The following is a 15855-nucleotide window of genomic DNA, read 5'->3' as shown; positions in this document are numbered from 1 at the left end:
CTTCCCCAGTCATCTACACTTTCCCCCCAGCAGACTGGGTACTCATTTTATCAACCTTGGAAGGATGAAAGGCTGAGTCAACCTGAGCCGGCTACCTGAAACCAGCTTCCACCAGGATTGAGCTCAGGTTGTGGGCAGAAAGTTCAGACTGCAGTACTGCAGCTTTACCATTCTGCGCCACGGGGCTACATGTAGGGTGGGTTTATTTGGCTCTAAAGTACACAGAGGTAGCTGAGAGTACAGTTCTGGCCCACATAGTTCCAAGGGAGAGTTCAAACCCTTATTGTGTGCTTTAGCCACTTCTGCTCACACAAGCCAAAGCCACTGCAAAGGATCCTTACCCTTACAGAGACAGAATGGATCCAGAACCCTGAGCAAACGCCTCAGGGCTTCACATGATAGCTATGGTGGTGTAATCCCCAACTGATGCCTTACTGCCAAGAAGGGGTGGAATTCTAGCAAGAGCTCCTTTGCATATTAGGCCACACACATTTAAAGGGACAGCACCTTTTTAAATGTCTTCCTTCCATAGGAAATAATGAATAGGGGCACCTTCTTTTTGGGCTCATAGAATTGGACCCCTTGGTCCAATCGTTTTGAAACTTGGGGGGGGGGGGTAGTTTGGGGAGAGGCACTAGATACTATATTGAAAATTTGGTGCCTCTACCTCAAAAAAACAGCTCCCCCAGAGCACCCGAAACCTCCAGAACAATTCCCCATTATACCCTATGAGAATCGATCTCCACATAGGGAATAATGAAGAAGTTTCCCTCCCCCCCCCCCCCCCCCCCCGTTTCTGGTGAGTCTGAAGCAGGGGATTGGCTTCACTACTCACCAGTTGCTGCCAGCTTCTTCACAGCAACACAGACACACCATTGAAGCCTTTCAAGTCAAGCCTCTGGAGGTGCAAAGGCACATAGTCCTTTGCAGGCTGGATGGGGCTTCCCCTCTCCCCCCCCCCCCCCACAGCCTGGGAAAATGGAAGAAAGGCTGCTGCGATCGGCACTGGGTGGGAAGGTAAGGGCAAGGAGAAGCTGCTGGGATCGGGGCTGGGTGGGAAGGGCCGCCATCTCCCCTCTCCCTTCCAGATTTTTGGCGAGCGGGGGGAGGAGGCTCCAAACGGGGGGCCCCCACCCAGGTGGGGGATTTGGGAAGCCTACACACACCGCTGATGTAGCCAATCCTCCAAGAGCTTACAAAAAAGAGCGTTGTAAAGTCTGGGAGGACTGGCTACATCAGGGGTATGTGGCCTAATATTCAAAGAAGCTCCTGCTAGAATTCCACCCCTGCTGCCCAGAAGGTGCTTCCTTGTTACCTAGCCAAAAGTTCCCTGATTGTCTAGCCAGCTGCTTCCTAATTGCTTAGCTGGTGGTTACTTGGGCCCAATAAAGCCTCATTTGCAAATGAGCAAGAAGCCAACTTAGAAGAAGACACTATGGAAGAAGTTGACTGTTCCAATGTGTGGCACAGAGTATTAGACTAGATGGGTTACCGGCCTGATCTAGTCTTTTATGTTCTCATGGCATGAGGACAAACAGTATACCTTGTGGTGGAGCAGTAGAGGCCAAGTATCTTGTGGTGGAGCAGTAGAGGCCAAGTATCATTAAGCCAGAAGAAGCAGGCGTATTGTCTACTTGCTGGTGCCGTAATAACCATGTCGGAGCCAACAACTCCCCCAAAGACTGGGAGGAGGAGGAGGAGGATAAATTGGATGCCATGCTCTTCACTACCTGAAGGAGTCTCAGAGTGGCTTCCTCGGGAGGTGGTGGGCTCTCCTTCCTTGGAGGTATTTAAACAGAGGCTAGATGGCCATCTGACAGCGATGAAGATTCTGTGAATTTAGGGGGAGGTGTTTGTGATTTTCCTGCATTGTGCAGGGAGCTGGACTAGAGGTCCCTTCCAACTCTATGATTCTATGGTTCTGTGAAATAGCAGTCATGATTATAGACGTGGGCAATAAATTAGCATATAGAACAATGAAGAAATATTTTAATAGATTAAAAGAATAACAAGTTTAGTAATATAGCTATAATCTGTTTGGGTTCAACTCTTGGGGGAAAACATAGAAAGAAAATATGTCAGAATTGGAGGATGCATTTAAAGTTAAAGTTGCTTTCTTTCCACCTCTCCTTCATTCCTCTCCCTCATCCCCCCTCTCTGTCTCCCTCCCTCCCTCTGTTTCAGCTCTCAAACATCCGGCGTTCATTCCGTGTGGCTCATTTGTCAAGCAAGTTGGAGGTTTTTCAACAGAGGCTAGATGTCCATCTGACAGCGATGAAGATCCTGTGAATTTGGGGTAGGTATTTGTGGGTTTCCTGTGTTGTGCAGGGGTTTGGACTAGATGTCCCTGGAGGTCCCTTCCAAGTCAGATAATAATTAGTGTAGACAAAGCCCCAACACTACACACCAGACTTACTTAACCTCCTGCATGGAAAGGAGGAAATCAAGGAAGGCTTGCATCTGCTGTCACAACCCAGAAATCAGACACATGACATTCTTTATTCTTTACAATTTCAATCTTGCCTGAATTGACCTTTGGCTTGTTTGCTTTCACCTGCAAGACTTTAGGAGCCAGCCTCAAGTGATGTAGGATTTGGAAGTCTCCAGTTTTGAATTCCCAATCTACCCCTCAAAGCTTGTTGAGTAACCTTGAGCCAGTCATGTACCCTCAGACTAATCTACTCCACATGGTTGTCATGAGGGTAAAATGTTGGAGAGGAGAATGATGCAAGCCATTTTGTGTCTACTCTTTGGAAAGAAAGGTGGGGTATAGCTAAGTAAATAAATAACAATCTTCACAGATGCTTTTGAATACCTAGATAATGTAAAACTGGGTGTCGTCAGTACTGTTATAACAACCCCCAATGAAGCTCCTGATGGGTTATCTTGGCCATCAGTGTTTTTTACATACAGATTAAAATGCACTGGGGATAAAATGGACCCTTGTGGCCCCTCCAAACATCTCGTCCCAACTGGGCGATACTTCCTTCTCCTAGTAATCAAGGTATTCAACTACTCTGCACAATTGTAACATAAAAACATGGAGAAATATCTGCAAAATGTTTTCTTCAACCTGTCAGCCAATAGTTTTTAATGAAATGCAAAATAAAACCTCATGTCTGGATAGTTAGTCTTTGGTTTGTACTATAGGACATGTCCAAAATAAATCTGTAGCACAACAGATTTTTTTTTTCTTCTGGTCTTGGGAAACGGAATGAGGTCCCCTCTAGTCAACCCAAAGTGGTGTGGTGGGGATGCTGGAACTTGTATGAATGGACAAAAGCCATATAGAATGGGAGATATAGCAAAGTTGGTAATTCTTGAGACTCCATGCAAAAGGAGGCTAGATCAAATCACTTGTATTTATTTATGATATGTCAGTGAGGTTGATTATATTGTCATAAATGATACTTCAGGATGAGCCCTAGATTATTCTGAATCTCACATATTCAAGAAATTGGGTACCTGCAATAACGTTGTGGGGTTCTTTAGTAATTTTTCCTCATTAGCTGCTCCCTTGTGTTCAGCTCGGGCCTCAAAAGAATAAGATAACATTTGGGGATGAAGATACAACCCAATAACCCAGCACTGGAAGCTAATATAGAGAAGATCTCCACAGCTACCATGTATTTCCCTTTGGTGCTCAGGTAGGTTGGGACAAAAGACAACCAAACACTGCAAAACACCAGCATGCTGAAGGTGATAAACTTGGCTTCATTGAAACTGTCTGGCAGTTTCCTGGCTATGAAAGCCACAGTCAAACTGATGATGGACTGAAGCCCCAGATAACCCAGGACAATATAGAACATGCTATCAGACCCTTCATTACATTCTGCTACAATCTCTGTAATAAATGACTGGGTGTCAAAATCTGGAAATGGAGGAGATGTCTGTAGCCATACTGTACAAATGCCTGATTGAATAAAGGAGCTGGAAAGAACAATGGAGTTGGCCAATCTTTTCCCTACCCATTTCCTCATGTTAGACCCTGGTTTGGTGGCCATGAATGCTATGATGACAGTGACGGTCTTGGCCAACACACAAGAAACAGCCACTGAGAAGATGACGCCAAAAGCAGATTGTTGGAGGAAGCAGGTCAGCTTGCTTGGTCTGCCAATGAAGAGGAAAGAACAGAGGAAGCAAAGCAAGAGAGAGATGAGGAGAGCATAGGTGACATCCCGGTTGTTGGCTTTGACTATGGGGGTATCTCTGTGCTTAATAAACGCTCCCAGCATTATAATTGTTATTATGGAAAGTGAAAGAGAAACTGAGGCCAAACTAATTCCTAAAGGTTCTTCATAGGACATAAAGCTGATAATTTTGGTGATGCAACAATACTTGTCTTTGTTTGGATATTGATCTTCTGGGCATTGGATACATTCGGCCATATCTAAAGGAAGGAAGGAAAGAAGGAGTCCCATTTTAGAGCCAGTTTCATGGCATCTCTGATATACCAACAGCTAATGTTGCATAGCACAAAATCGATTCCCATTTTGCCCCCCCAGTCGGAATGAAGAGACTGACACAGTGTGTTGGATAAAAAACCCGGGCCGCTTTATTGAAACATAACTTGAACGATAAGGATGGCAAGAGGTATAGGCCTGCCAGAACAAGCCCTGGGGTCAAAACACAGGACCCCGCCTTGTCCAGAAGGGCGAGCCACCCTGCCCCCAGCACGAGCCCAATATCATCTGACTGGTGATGAGCGGCCAGGCCCAAACTCCACCTCTACCTCTGTTGGCATCAATCACTCAGGAAAGATCCGCCCAGGTGAGGCTTTGTCGTGATCTGCACTCCCAGCATTGAGCCGTGTAGCCCATCTACCGTTCATACAGACCACCTGCACCCACAGGTGCAGAGCCATAGGTGCTCCCCTGAAAAGGCTGTAGCCAATACCTCATCCTGCCAAGCGACCAAATCTACCTAACCTCACCCCATACTCCCTACACTATCCTGCAGTACAAGGTAGGCAAAAAACAAATTCACACAGGCCAATTCCATGAAAATGAAAAAATTCCTACCTGGCCCCTAATAAGGCGACCGGTAACACCTGTACTGCATAGGGTGGGTGGGTGGGCCGAGAACCACGAGAGAACTGCGTAGCACGGGCGGGAGCCCAGGCTTAATAGCCCTGACTCCACGCCCACTCCTTGGACTCCCGGATGGCCGGGAAGCCGGCGTCAGCCTCCCTCCTTCCGGGAGGGCAAAGCACGGCCCCCAGCCTATGACTGGCGTTGCCAGTGCGGCTGGGAAGGGGCCGATTTCCTCTCATAGGTACTCACAAAGATTGACTGAAGGAAGTCTGGCCAATTTACCACCTTCTAAACTTTTCTGAATTGTGTGGACGAGACACTAAGAAGGACTCAGATCCTTCAAACCAAGTATGGTGGACCAGTTGGTTTAGGGTAGATCCTTTTACCTTTCAGTAAGGATCTACATAATTTAATCAAGATATATTAGTGGGATCTGAGTTCCCTAAGCAGAAATGTAAAACAAAACAAAATATAGCCATTCAGTTACATGACAAAGATGTACCAATTGGCAATATATGTGTAAATGAGCCCTTGGACAGAGATTATCTGAATTAACACTATACAGACCTCAAATTGTTAGATCACCTACCCTCTTGGTTTGAGATCTTTCCTTCAGGACATGGAACACAATCATAGCAGCAAAATTTCTCCCCTTCTTTTCTTTTCTTCACATGACCAAAGTGGCATTTGTCATTGCATGTGGAAATGGGCAGTACCTGTTCGAAGTATGAAATTAATTTTGGATAGAAGAAGATCTGACAAAGCATGTTTTGATTCTTGAAAGCTTCTACTGTGGAAATCTTATTGATCTTAAAATGCTACTGGACTCAAATCATGCATCAAAAAATGATGAATGAACTATAATCTAACAGTTCCTTAGTCATGGCAAATACAATTAATTGGTTTTGTGCTTGGAGATGAAAGTAGGTGGAGCAGAAAAACAGAACTCAGTGCCTCAAAAGAAATCAGAGCCCCACAAAGAAGGCATTTTGTGTGTCATTTTATGTTGCTCCCATAAAAATTTATCAAATGTTAAGGAAGGGTCTATGTCTTACCTATTTTCCCTGAACCTGAATAATTTAAAAATGTTTCCAATATATTTAGAGAAAGGATCACCAACTCTTTAAGGTTACTTCTCTTTTTTATGTTGCATGTGAATTGTGTTACCATCTTTATTGCATGTTTTATAGCAAAAGAGACTTGTGGTTCTGAATCACAAATAAAGAATGATATTATCCTCAAGGCTAAACCCCCCACATAATCAACACCTGATTAAAACTTGTTTGCCACACAACCATATCCTCATTGATAATGAATTCTCTTTCTCCAGGTGTATTAGGATTCACCCTTCCAACTTCCACCCTTTGGAAAGACTTGTTTGGGAAGGTGACCAAGTTTGTGATGTCAAATCCAGCTCCCAGATCCATATTATCATGAAAAGAGATTGTTTCTCCAACCGAGTTGTTGAATGAAATGCCTTGAAGAAACCTGTGGAACTACTTGAGAGAAAGAAAAAGAAAAAAACTAGAATGAAGACTTAGCAACATGAAATTGTCATCATGTTTAGCTTTAAAAACGTATTCCTTTACTGACATTGTTTTCTTATATTGTGTCTATTCAGGCGTTGCTTGAAAATGGGACACTTGCACAGAACACAACATTCACAGCTGACTTTTAAAGGGTGCAAAGTCTGGGAGGAAATGTGGACCCACAAGTTTTTCTTCATTGACAAAGTGTACACCATCATATATCCAGTTACATGTTGGTGGAATTTGAATGTCATGTCACATGGTACTAACAGTGTGACAACAAGAAAAGCAGTTTATTAAGGAAGTATTACCTGCCATGGCTCAGGATCTAAAATAGGAACTCTGTTTCCTATTCTGTTGATCGATCTAGAAAAGTACATGCTATGCAAAGCAAATGCCACAGCATAGACAGCATTGTAGATGCTATAGCTGTGACCAGTCATGTGCATTTCAAAAAATGAACTAGGTAGGCTATCTAGCCTCTCCTCTCCAGTACATACTTCATTATTGCTCGTTAGCTCCTGGAGATTTGGATATGAACAGTCAAATGCTTGAACCCAGAAGTCTTCAAGAAAGCCATGTTCTTTTGTCCAAGATGGCTTTATGAGCCGAACAAAATTTTGGTAACCAAGAAGCTCATTTGAATGAATGGTGAAGGAAACAGTGCCATCAAAAATGTGAATATTAAAGCCTTTTTGAAAGCTTGTCAATATTATATCAACTTGGGCTGTCATAATCCACACCTTTCCAATAGCCATGTTTTCAGGAAATCCTAGAAACATAAATGTGCTTATCCATAAAATAGTCCTGGAATGTCCATAGATGAGAAATACTCTGGTTTTGCTATCTATGAAACGCCTGTAAACATTTGAAGCGATATCATTAATTTCATTTACAGGATGCAAATGAGTTTGTTTAGCTATTCTCTCTGTGAAGGCAGAACAAATTCCATTCTTAGAAAGCAATGGCTCCAAGTGCTGCAAAAAACGCTCTCCTTCGTCGTCATCCATGGCAAAAAGCCCAACCCATGTCCATCTGAAATAATGAAGTAATTGAATAATCCCCATCTGCTGATAATCTTCATTTGGGGCCATGCAGTAAAATGGAGAAGACTCTATTGCATCTTTGTCTCCTGGGGCAAATGAGCCATACGTCAGCTAAAATAGCAATGCATATATTTTAGAGAGGAATTAGGGCTGTAAGAATATACAGTATATGTTTGCACACATCTAAATAATGTTGTGATTTTCTATCATCATTATAATCATTGAAGATAATGATGATGAAGAAGATGATGAAGATGGAAGAGGAGGTACAGGAGGAGGAGGATTGGATTTATACTCCCATCTCAGAGTAGCTTACAATCTCCTTTCCCTTCCTCTTCCTAAAACAGACACACTCTGAGGTAGGTGAGGCTGAGAGAGCTCTCCGAGAACTGCTCTTGAGAGAACAGCTCTGAGAGAATTTGTGACTGACCAAGGTCACATCAGTAGTTGCATGTGAAAGAGTAGGGAATAAAACCCAGCTCTCCCAGATAAGAGACTATGCACTTAACCACTATACCAACCTGGCTTATTTTTACTGGGGGGAAAAATGTATGAGTTTGAGTGCAGTTAAAATCTAGGATAATCTAGGAATCTTCCCATGTTATGAGATTATGAAACAATTTGGAAGAACCTGTCATGTGAAAGAAAATCTGCTAATAGCATGTTTTTGTCTCTCAGCCTATAAAAATTATCTCTTCTTGACTTCAATTTTTTAATACCAAAAGATTTTTTTTTTGTTTCTGCCCATCACAGATATTCTTTGTGAACCAGAAAATTAGAATAAGAGAATGCATGGGATAGTTCATACCTGTGGAATCTTATATAGGCCTAAAATGTCCACCATATGGAATGAGATATCAGCTCCAAGTCCCCCGATGAGGACTATTGGTGATTTTGAGGTGTTGCATTTGTAGCTGGGGACAAGCCTATGTGATCTGAAGAGCATATCTAGGAGGGAATGATAGACCAATCGCTCGTCATTGTAGCTGTCATAGATGTGGAAGCCAAGGGTGATGTTGGGCAAGACGCTTGGATTCTCATTAATCTCATCGATGGCAAACAGCAAAGCTAGGATGTGCTGGAACAACTTGGTCATCACACTGCAAAGGGGGAAAAAAACCTGCATGTTCCTTTTCAAGAAACTCTTTAACGCATTAAAATCATGTAAGCAGAAATACTGGTGTGTTCTGGATCTAAATTATTTACTTGGCTTAGTGTGTGAGCTTTCTTTCAATCATCCCTGATGTTTCTGAACTATTATTTATGCATCCCAGAACAAAGCTCATGGTATTTCAGAAGATTAGCATGTAGACTATGGAAAAGGAACAATCTTCCACAGGTCTTGGAAGGAAGCGCCACTTCCTTCAATATGATTTACATTCAGGAAAGAGGATTGCAACTGTGTAGAAAAGGCTGGTGAAAGTCCACAGAGTTTTTGAAGCAGACTGTCCAATTCTAGTGTTAAGCTTATTGAAATATAATGTATTTATTTATTGATTTGATTTAATTTATATCCCACCCTCCCCACCGAAGCAGGTTCAGGGGGGCTCACAGCATAAAATCCCAGTGGATGGTTAAATGAATAAGTATTAAAATTGCACATCCAACAATAAGAACATAAGAGAAGCCATGTTGGATCAGGCCAATGGCCCATCCAGTCCAACACTCTGTGTCACACAGTGGCAAAATTTTTTATATATACACACACATTGTGGCTAATAGCCACTGATGGATCTCTGCTCCATATCTTTATCCAAACCCCTCTTGAAGGTGGCCATGCTCGTGGTCACCGCCACCTCCTGTGGCAGTGAATTCCACATATTAATCACCCTTTGGGTGAAGAAGTACTCCCTTTTATCCATTTTAACCTGGCTAGTTTATTGAGATTCAGCACTGTTAGTACTGAGAAGGGGTACCATAACACAGAACTTTAGAGAGAAGCCATGGAAACTATCAACGGAGAGCAAAAGGGCGACACACAGCCATGTACAAGAGAAGGCAGAGCATCAGAACGTTCAATTGAAGGGGAACGGGAAGAGGAAAATAGAAAAAAAACCTGGAGTGGAAAACCTCGCAAACGAAAAACATTCATAAGCTGCATTCAGAATCTAGCAAATACCCACTAATGACAAATTCTATATATCGGCTAGAGGTAGGCATGATACACTGCAGAACTTCATTGCTATTTCCAGTTGTGAAAACACTGACAGTTTCGGATGCTTCTACCAATTGCAGTTTGTGACATCTTTTTAATCAAGCGTAGATTGTCCACATCCATCCCATTGTCTGAGTACGGCTCCACCTGACATTTACAGTTTTTCTTCAACCATATTTTCTTTAAAATACGCTCGTCCTTTCACAACTGTCGACAGTTTTGTCATCTTTCGGACATTTCTCCCTTCCCTGCCTGTGTTGACAGACTAGAATCTGTCACTGTGTGGACTTTTAATACCTCAAAAACTGTCTTTACTTTTTTTCAGGGTTTTTTTTTCACGTCCACACAAATGGTTGCACCACTAAAAGATTGCTATGAGACCCCCTTTTGAAATTAGAAAAAGCTCTCTGAAGCAGAGATAAAATTTATTTACTTACTTACTTTAGATTTTTATCCCGCCCTCCCCGCCTACATGCCCTGACCTGGATAGCCCAGGCTAGCCTGATCTCCTCAGATCTTGGAAATTATGCAGGGTTGGCCTTGGCTAGTAATTGGAAGGGCAACCATCAAGGAATAACAGGGACAAGATGCAGAGGCAGGCAATGGCAAGCCCCCTCTGAAAAATCTCTCGCCTTAGAAACAAGTCTAGCTCACCACATAAAAGAGCTAGAACTTCTAACTGCCAGACAGTTTTAGGATCTCCTGGCTACACACATTGCCATAAAATGATGATCCGACATGTCCCACAAAACAGCAAAGGTACAAAATTCAGGAAGCAATTGAGAGAAACGAGAGCTTGGGTGGTGAACCATCCTCTCACGGGTAGAAGCAATCACTAGACCCTGAGATCTGGCCAAGCACACATGATACAGGAAAATTAAATAACACCTTACAATGGAAAAGTTGACAGTTCCAGAGATGGATCTTCACAGAAGGATAAGTCAGAAACATGGTAAAAGATCTGAGAAGAAATCATCCCAATAAGTAAGTCACCAGGCTGGTACCACTCGTGTGGAACAGGGAGGGGATCATTCAAGGTACACTCAGTTTTATCTATTGAAAGTGCCGTATGAGGTGATACAAACAGCAGTACTGCTAAGTCATACAACAGTGGATGTAGAAGTTCTGTCTTGATGCGGGCCATGTTAGTAACAGCTAAGCTTGGGCTAGTTTCCTTGGACTGTGGCTAACTCTGCCAGTACATTGAGTAGCAGGAGAATCTACTGGCATCTAAGAGGATGAGAAATGCTTGCCTTGAACACCTGCTGAGATTGCTGATTCTTGGATTGAAAGCCCAAGAGGAACATGCCAAAATTATCAAAATAACGGAGTCCTGCCTATTCTGTTTCCAGTTCTAAATCGGGTTGTAATTTTTATAATCCCTGCTTATTGATGTTCCCCTACAAAGTCCTTTGTTGTTTTGTCAAGGAAAAAAGAAAAAGCAAGCTAATTACATAATTACAAGGCAGGAAATCATACCTGCCTCTCCAGGTGGCACCACAGCTCATACCTTGAATAAAACTTCGTTGGTTTTAAAGGTGCCACTGGACTTAAACTTTGAGTGTGTGTGTGGTTTTTTTTTAAAAAAAATAGATATCATTCAGCCACAGATCTCCTCTGCTCTTTAATGTGTTCAAGATTTTCATAGCAAGCAACTGCCAATGTCATCATCGAAAACAAAAACCCTTAAACTGGTGGATATGCTGTATTTCTAAATTTATTTGTGGGAGAGTTTGAAAGGGTGGTCTCACTGTAGCTTTTTCACGTGTCCCATGATTCCCGGCACAGTATTGTAGGTGTGTGGAATAGATCCCTTCTTCTGCCAGTCTGGTGTAGTGGTTAAGCGCACAGACTCTTATCTGGGAGAGCCAGGTTTGATTCCCCTCTCCTCCACTTGCAGCTGCTGGAATGGCCTTGGGTCAGCCATAGCTCTTGTAGGAGTTGTCCTTGAAAGGGCAGCTGCTGTGAGAGCTCTCTCAGCCTCACCTACCTCATAGGGTGTCTGTTGTGAGAAGTGGTGAGGTAAGGAGATTGTGACCACTCTGAGATTCAGAGTATAGGGCAGGATATAAATCCAATATATTCATCTTCTTCTACATAAGTGGGAAAGCCGAGATCAAAATGGGGCGTAGTTCAATAGAGCTTGTTTTAAGTGTTTGATAGAACATGGACATTCCTTGTAAAAGCAATTCCAGACAAAGAGCACAAATAAACAGCAGGTCATCTGTCTTGGGGTCTATCCGCAGAGGAAGCTAAATGAATAGGATATCAGTATTTTATCAGGCCTATTTATTATTTTTTTTTTTTAAAAAAAGATTTGTATGCCTCCCTTTCTCTTGACGGAATGAGGTCCTAAGATAGGCAAGAGTCAAATAAAGTTGTAGTTGATCATATTATTAAAACATTAACACAATAAACAAAAAAAAATATGGAAACAGCATTGAAAACTGCCACTTTAAAAATACCATGTGCACGTATGTCTTTTGACCCAGCCAGGACTGCCAAATAGTCGAGCTTAGCCTGAGTTTGTCTAGAGCTCAGAAATTAAGCAGTTTGTCCAGAACTCAGAAACTCATCTCTTGTCTGGAATATTGTGATTCTTCTTCTTCTTCTTCTTCTTCTTCTTCTTCTTCTTCTTCTTCTTCTTCTTCTTCTTCTTCTTCTTCTTCTTCTTCTTCTTCTTCTTCTTCTTCTTCTTCTTCTTCTTCTTCTTCTTCTTCTTCTTCTTCTTCTTCTTCTGTCTTAGGAAGGCAGTGACCTCTGTCCATGCATGTGTGAGATTTTTGCACCCTTTATAACATGGGTCCCATGCAAATCAGCAGAACCGTTTTATCTTACCAAGGCCACAGTTACATTTCCGTCTTCCATCCTACAGCCATATAAGAGACCAGGCCATCCAAATCGTTATCTCCACCCCCTTCATCTTCTGATACCTCCTGAAAACAAACATGATACTTTGGCTGAATTTCCTTCTGTTCTTCACAGTTCTTTGGGGTATCTTTTCTCTCATATTTACAATGATGGGGACATCTTAATATTTCTGTGCAGGTTTCCTCTGACTGATCATTCATCTTTCGTTTTCAGGCTGCCATGCAGAGGTTCAGCTTGTGGAAACTGGAGGGGGAGTTGTCCTACCAGGAAATTCCCTCCGTCTCTCTTGCAGGGCTTCAGGGTTCACCTTTACTGACTATCGTATCCACTGGGTCCGGCAGGCTGCAGGAAAAGGACTGGAGTGGGTGGCTGGAGTAAGCCAACCTTCAGGCAGCAGCCAGTGGTATAACCCCAAGGTGCAGGGCAGATTCACCATCTCCCGAGACAATTCCCAATCATCAGCCTATCTGCAAATGAACAGCCTGAAGCCTGAAGACTCAGCCTTGTATTACTGTGCAAGACACACAGTGATAGAATATCACTTCCTGCTGGTACAAAAACTTCAGTGCAAAAAACAAAACCACCGGAACTGAGGCTGGAATGGAAATGCCAGAATTACAAGACGACTGCCAGGAAGATGGACCTAAAAACCAACAGACTGATATATACAAAATAGAGGCTTTGGGGTGGATCTGTCAGTCTTTTCCATTAATGAAAAAGAAAGAAAGGGGTCAAATGGCTAACCAAAAAAAAAACCTCTGCTAGGGGATCCTATGACCTGCAAGGACAAAAGCCAAAAAGGGGATGAAGTGAAAAGGAGACTTGGATGAGACCAAGTGGAAAAGATGAATGGATCCAACCAACTGTATATCGTGTTCTTGGCTGGGCATAAAAATATTAACAAAACCATGGAATAAATTCGTTATATCAAACCTAGTTCCCAAAGCATATTTTCTTTTAAAATTGATCCTGCCATTCCCCTATATTTATCCACAGTAGCTCAACATTAAAATAACAACTTTATCAGAGCAAGCTCTTTATCTACCATGACATGTTAGTAATACGAAATATAATATTTGATATACCAATTCATTAACACGAATATGGATTTTCAGGCACAGCCTTGTAACCAGTGTCAGATCAGGAAAGGTCTGGGACGTGTGAGGCGGTGGGCAGCCATCAATGATGGCAAAATGTCTCCTGGGGAAACTCTTGAAGTGACACCCCACCTCGCAAAGAATCACTGGAAATGCTATGCTTTTACCACAGAGTCCTCAGAAATTCCTAGAGAAGGCTTTTTAAAATTGGGCTGTTTATTGCTTTTTGTGGGGGGGGGGGGATGGGAACGCTTAAGATATTAAGTCTCGTCCATATGTGGGTGAGGCTTTAGGAAGGAAAAGTCCTAAGGATAGTGATCAGTGGCGGATCAGCATGCCTACATTTCTAGGTATTCTGCCACCATCACAGACTCATTCACTGCTTCAAGAACAGTAGTAATTGTAGTGGCAAATGAAAAACCTGGTGCTTAGAATACTTCAAGAGATAACCATGCAATCCTCTTGATCCACTAGGGGGCACTGGTGGCACAAGTCAAAGCCCACCAGCTTTTCAAATGTTCTGAACTTTGCACATTCTCTCTAGGGTTGCCAAGTTCAGCTCAAAAAATATCTGGGGACTTTGGGGGTGGAGCCAGGAGCAAGGATGTAACAAACACGATTGAACTCCAAAAGGAGCTCAAAAGGACCGTGCTCCTTTTAAATGCCTTCCTTCCATAGGAAATAATGGAGAATAGGGGCATCTTCTTTTGAGGCTCATAGAACCGGACCCACTGGTGCGATCTTTTTAAACTTGGGAGGTGTTTTGAAAAGAGGCACAGGATGCTATGCTGAATTTGTGGTGCTTCTATCTCAAAAAACAGCCCCTATGGAGCCTCAAATACCCACAGATCAATTCTCCATTATACCTTATGGGAATCAATCTCCGTAGGATATTATGGAGTGCCCAGCAGCAATTTCCCTTCCCCCCCACTTTCTGATAACCTTGAAGCAGGGGGAGGGCCTCAAAGACGGGGGATCCCCTGCCCCAACTGCATTCATAGGTGTGACTCTAAGTTGTGAGCCTGGTATATCTTTTGTTCTTCGCAGGTCGCCATTATCTGCATATTTATGGACCTGAACTGTCCCGTGCCCATAGGGTAGTCATTCCCCTGTGTCTTTCCCACTGCTGGCTGTTAGCTTGGGTCATGGAAAGAATGCAGACCCTCTTATTGAAATATACAACTAGACTGGAGTCTAGTATCACCTGAGAAACCAACATTTGGGGCATATGAGCTATCAGGATCAAAGTTCTGTTCCTCAGATACATATCTCAGAAGCTTATCCCCTGACAATACTGTTGGTCTCTAAGATGCTGCTGGATTCATCTCCAGTTTTTCTACTGCAAACCATCTGAAACTTAAGTTGAATGTGAAATTCTGGGATGCACAACGTTTTCCCACATCAAGCATACAGTCCAAGGGGAGGGGGATTAGACGGCCCTTATAAGCCTGGTACTTGGGATGGAAACCAGGCTGCCGGTCTTATTTTCTTATCAAATGACTTCTATGCAAATCAGCCAAGCCACTTACTCCATGAAAGCCTCAACCAGGGCTTTTTTTTTTGTTGTAGCAGGAACTCCTTTGCATATTAGGCCACACACCCCTGATGTAGCCAATCCTCCAAGAGCTTGGAATTCTAGCAGGGGCTCCTTTGCATATTAGGCCACACACCCCTGATGTAGCCAATCCTCCAAGAGCTTGGAATTCTAGCAGGGGCTGCTTTGCATATTAGGCCACACACCCCTGATGTAGCCAATCCTTCAAGAGCTTGGAATTCTAGCAGGGGCTCCTTTGCACATTAGGCCACACACCCCTGATGTAGCCAATCGTCCAAGAGCTTGGAATTCTAGCAGGGGCTCCTTTGCATATTAGGCCACACACCCCTGATGTAGCCAGTCCTCCAGGAGCTTGGAATTCTAGCAGGGGCTCCTTTGCACATTAGGCCACACACCCCTGATGTAGCCAATCCTCCAAGAGCTTGGAATTCTAGCAGGGGCTCCTTTGCATATTAGGCCACACGCCCCTGATGTAGCCAATCCTCCAAGAGCTTGGCATTCTAGCAGGAGCTCCTTTCCATATTAGGCCACACACCCCTGATGTAGCCAATCCTCCAAGAGCTTGGAAT

The 15855-nt window shown here is 43.2% G+C and overlaps 1 protein-coding gene across 1 annotated transcript; it reads right to left on the bottom strand.

Annotated features, from left to right (window-relative positions):
- Nucleotides 1-3488: 3488 nt before the first annotated feature.
- On the bottom strand, nt 3489-10907 carry LOC132584669 (vomeronasal type-2 receptor 26-like). The gene is made up of 5 exons (XM_060256568.1): nt 10657-10907; nt 8417-8708; nt 6302-6529; nt 5623-5749; nt 3489-4390 (listed from the first exon to the last, which is right to left on the bottom strand). Exons 1-5 carry the CDS (start codon nt 10905-10907, stop codon nt 3489-3491), a joined length of 1800 nt encoding a protein of 599 aa, XP_060112551.1.
- Between the last annotated feature and the right edge of the window lie 4948 nt (nt 10908-15855).

This window comes from Heteronotia binoei, chromosome 15 (assembly GCF_032191835.1).
Source record: "Heteronotia binoei isolate CCM8104 ecotype False Entrance Well chromosome 15, APGP_CSIRO_Hbin_v1, whole genome shotgun sequence".
NCBI classification, from domain to species: Eukaryota; Metazoa; Chordata; class Lepidosauria; order Squamata; family Gekkonidae; genus Heteronotia; species Heteronotia binoei.
This window is presented reverse-complemented; position numbering and strand designations above follow the sequence as displayed.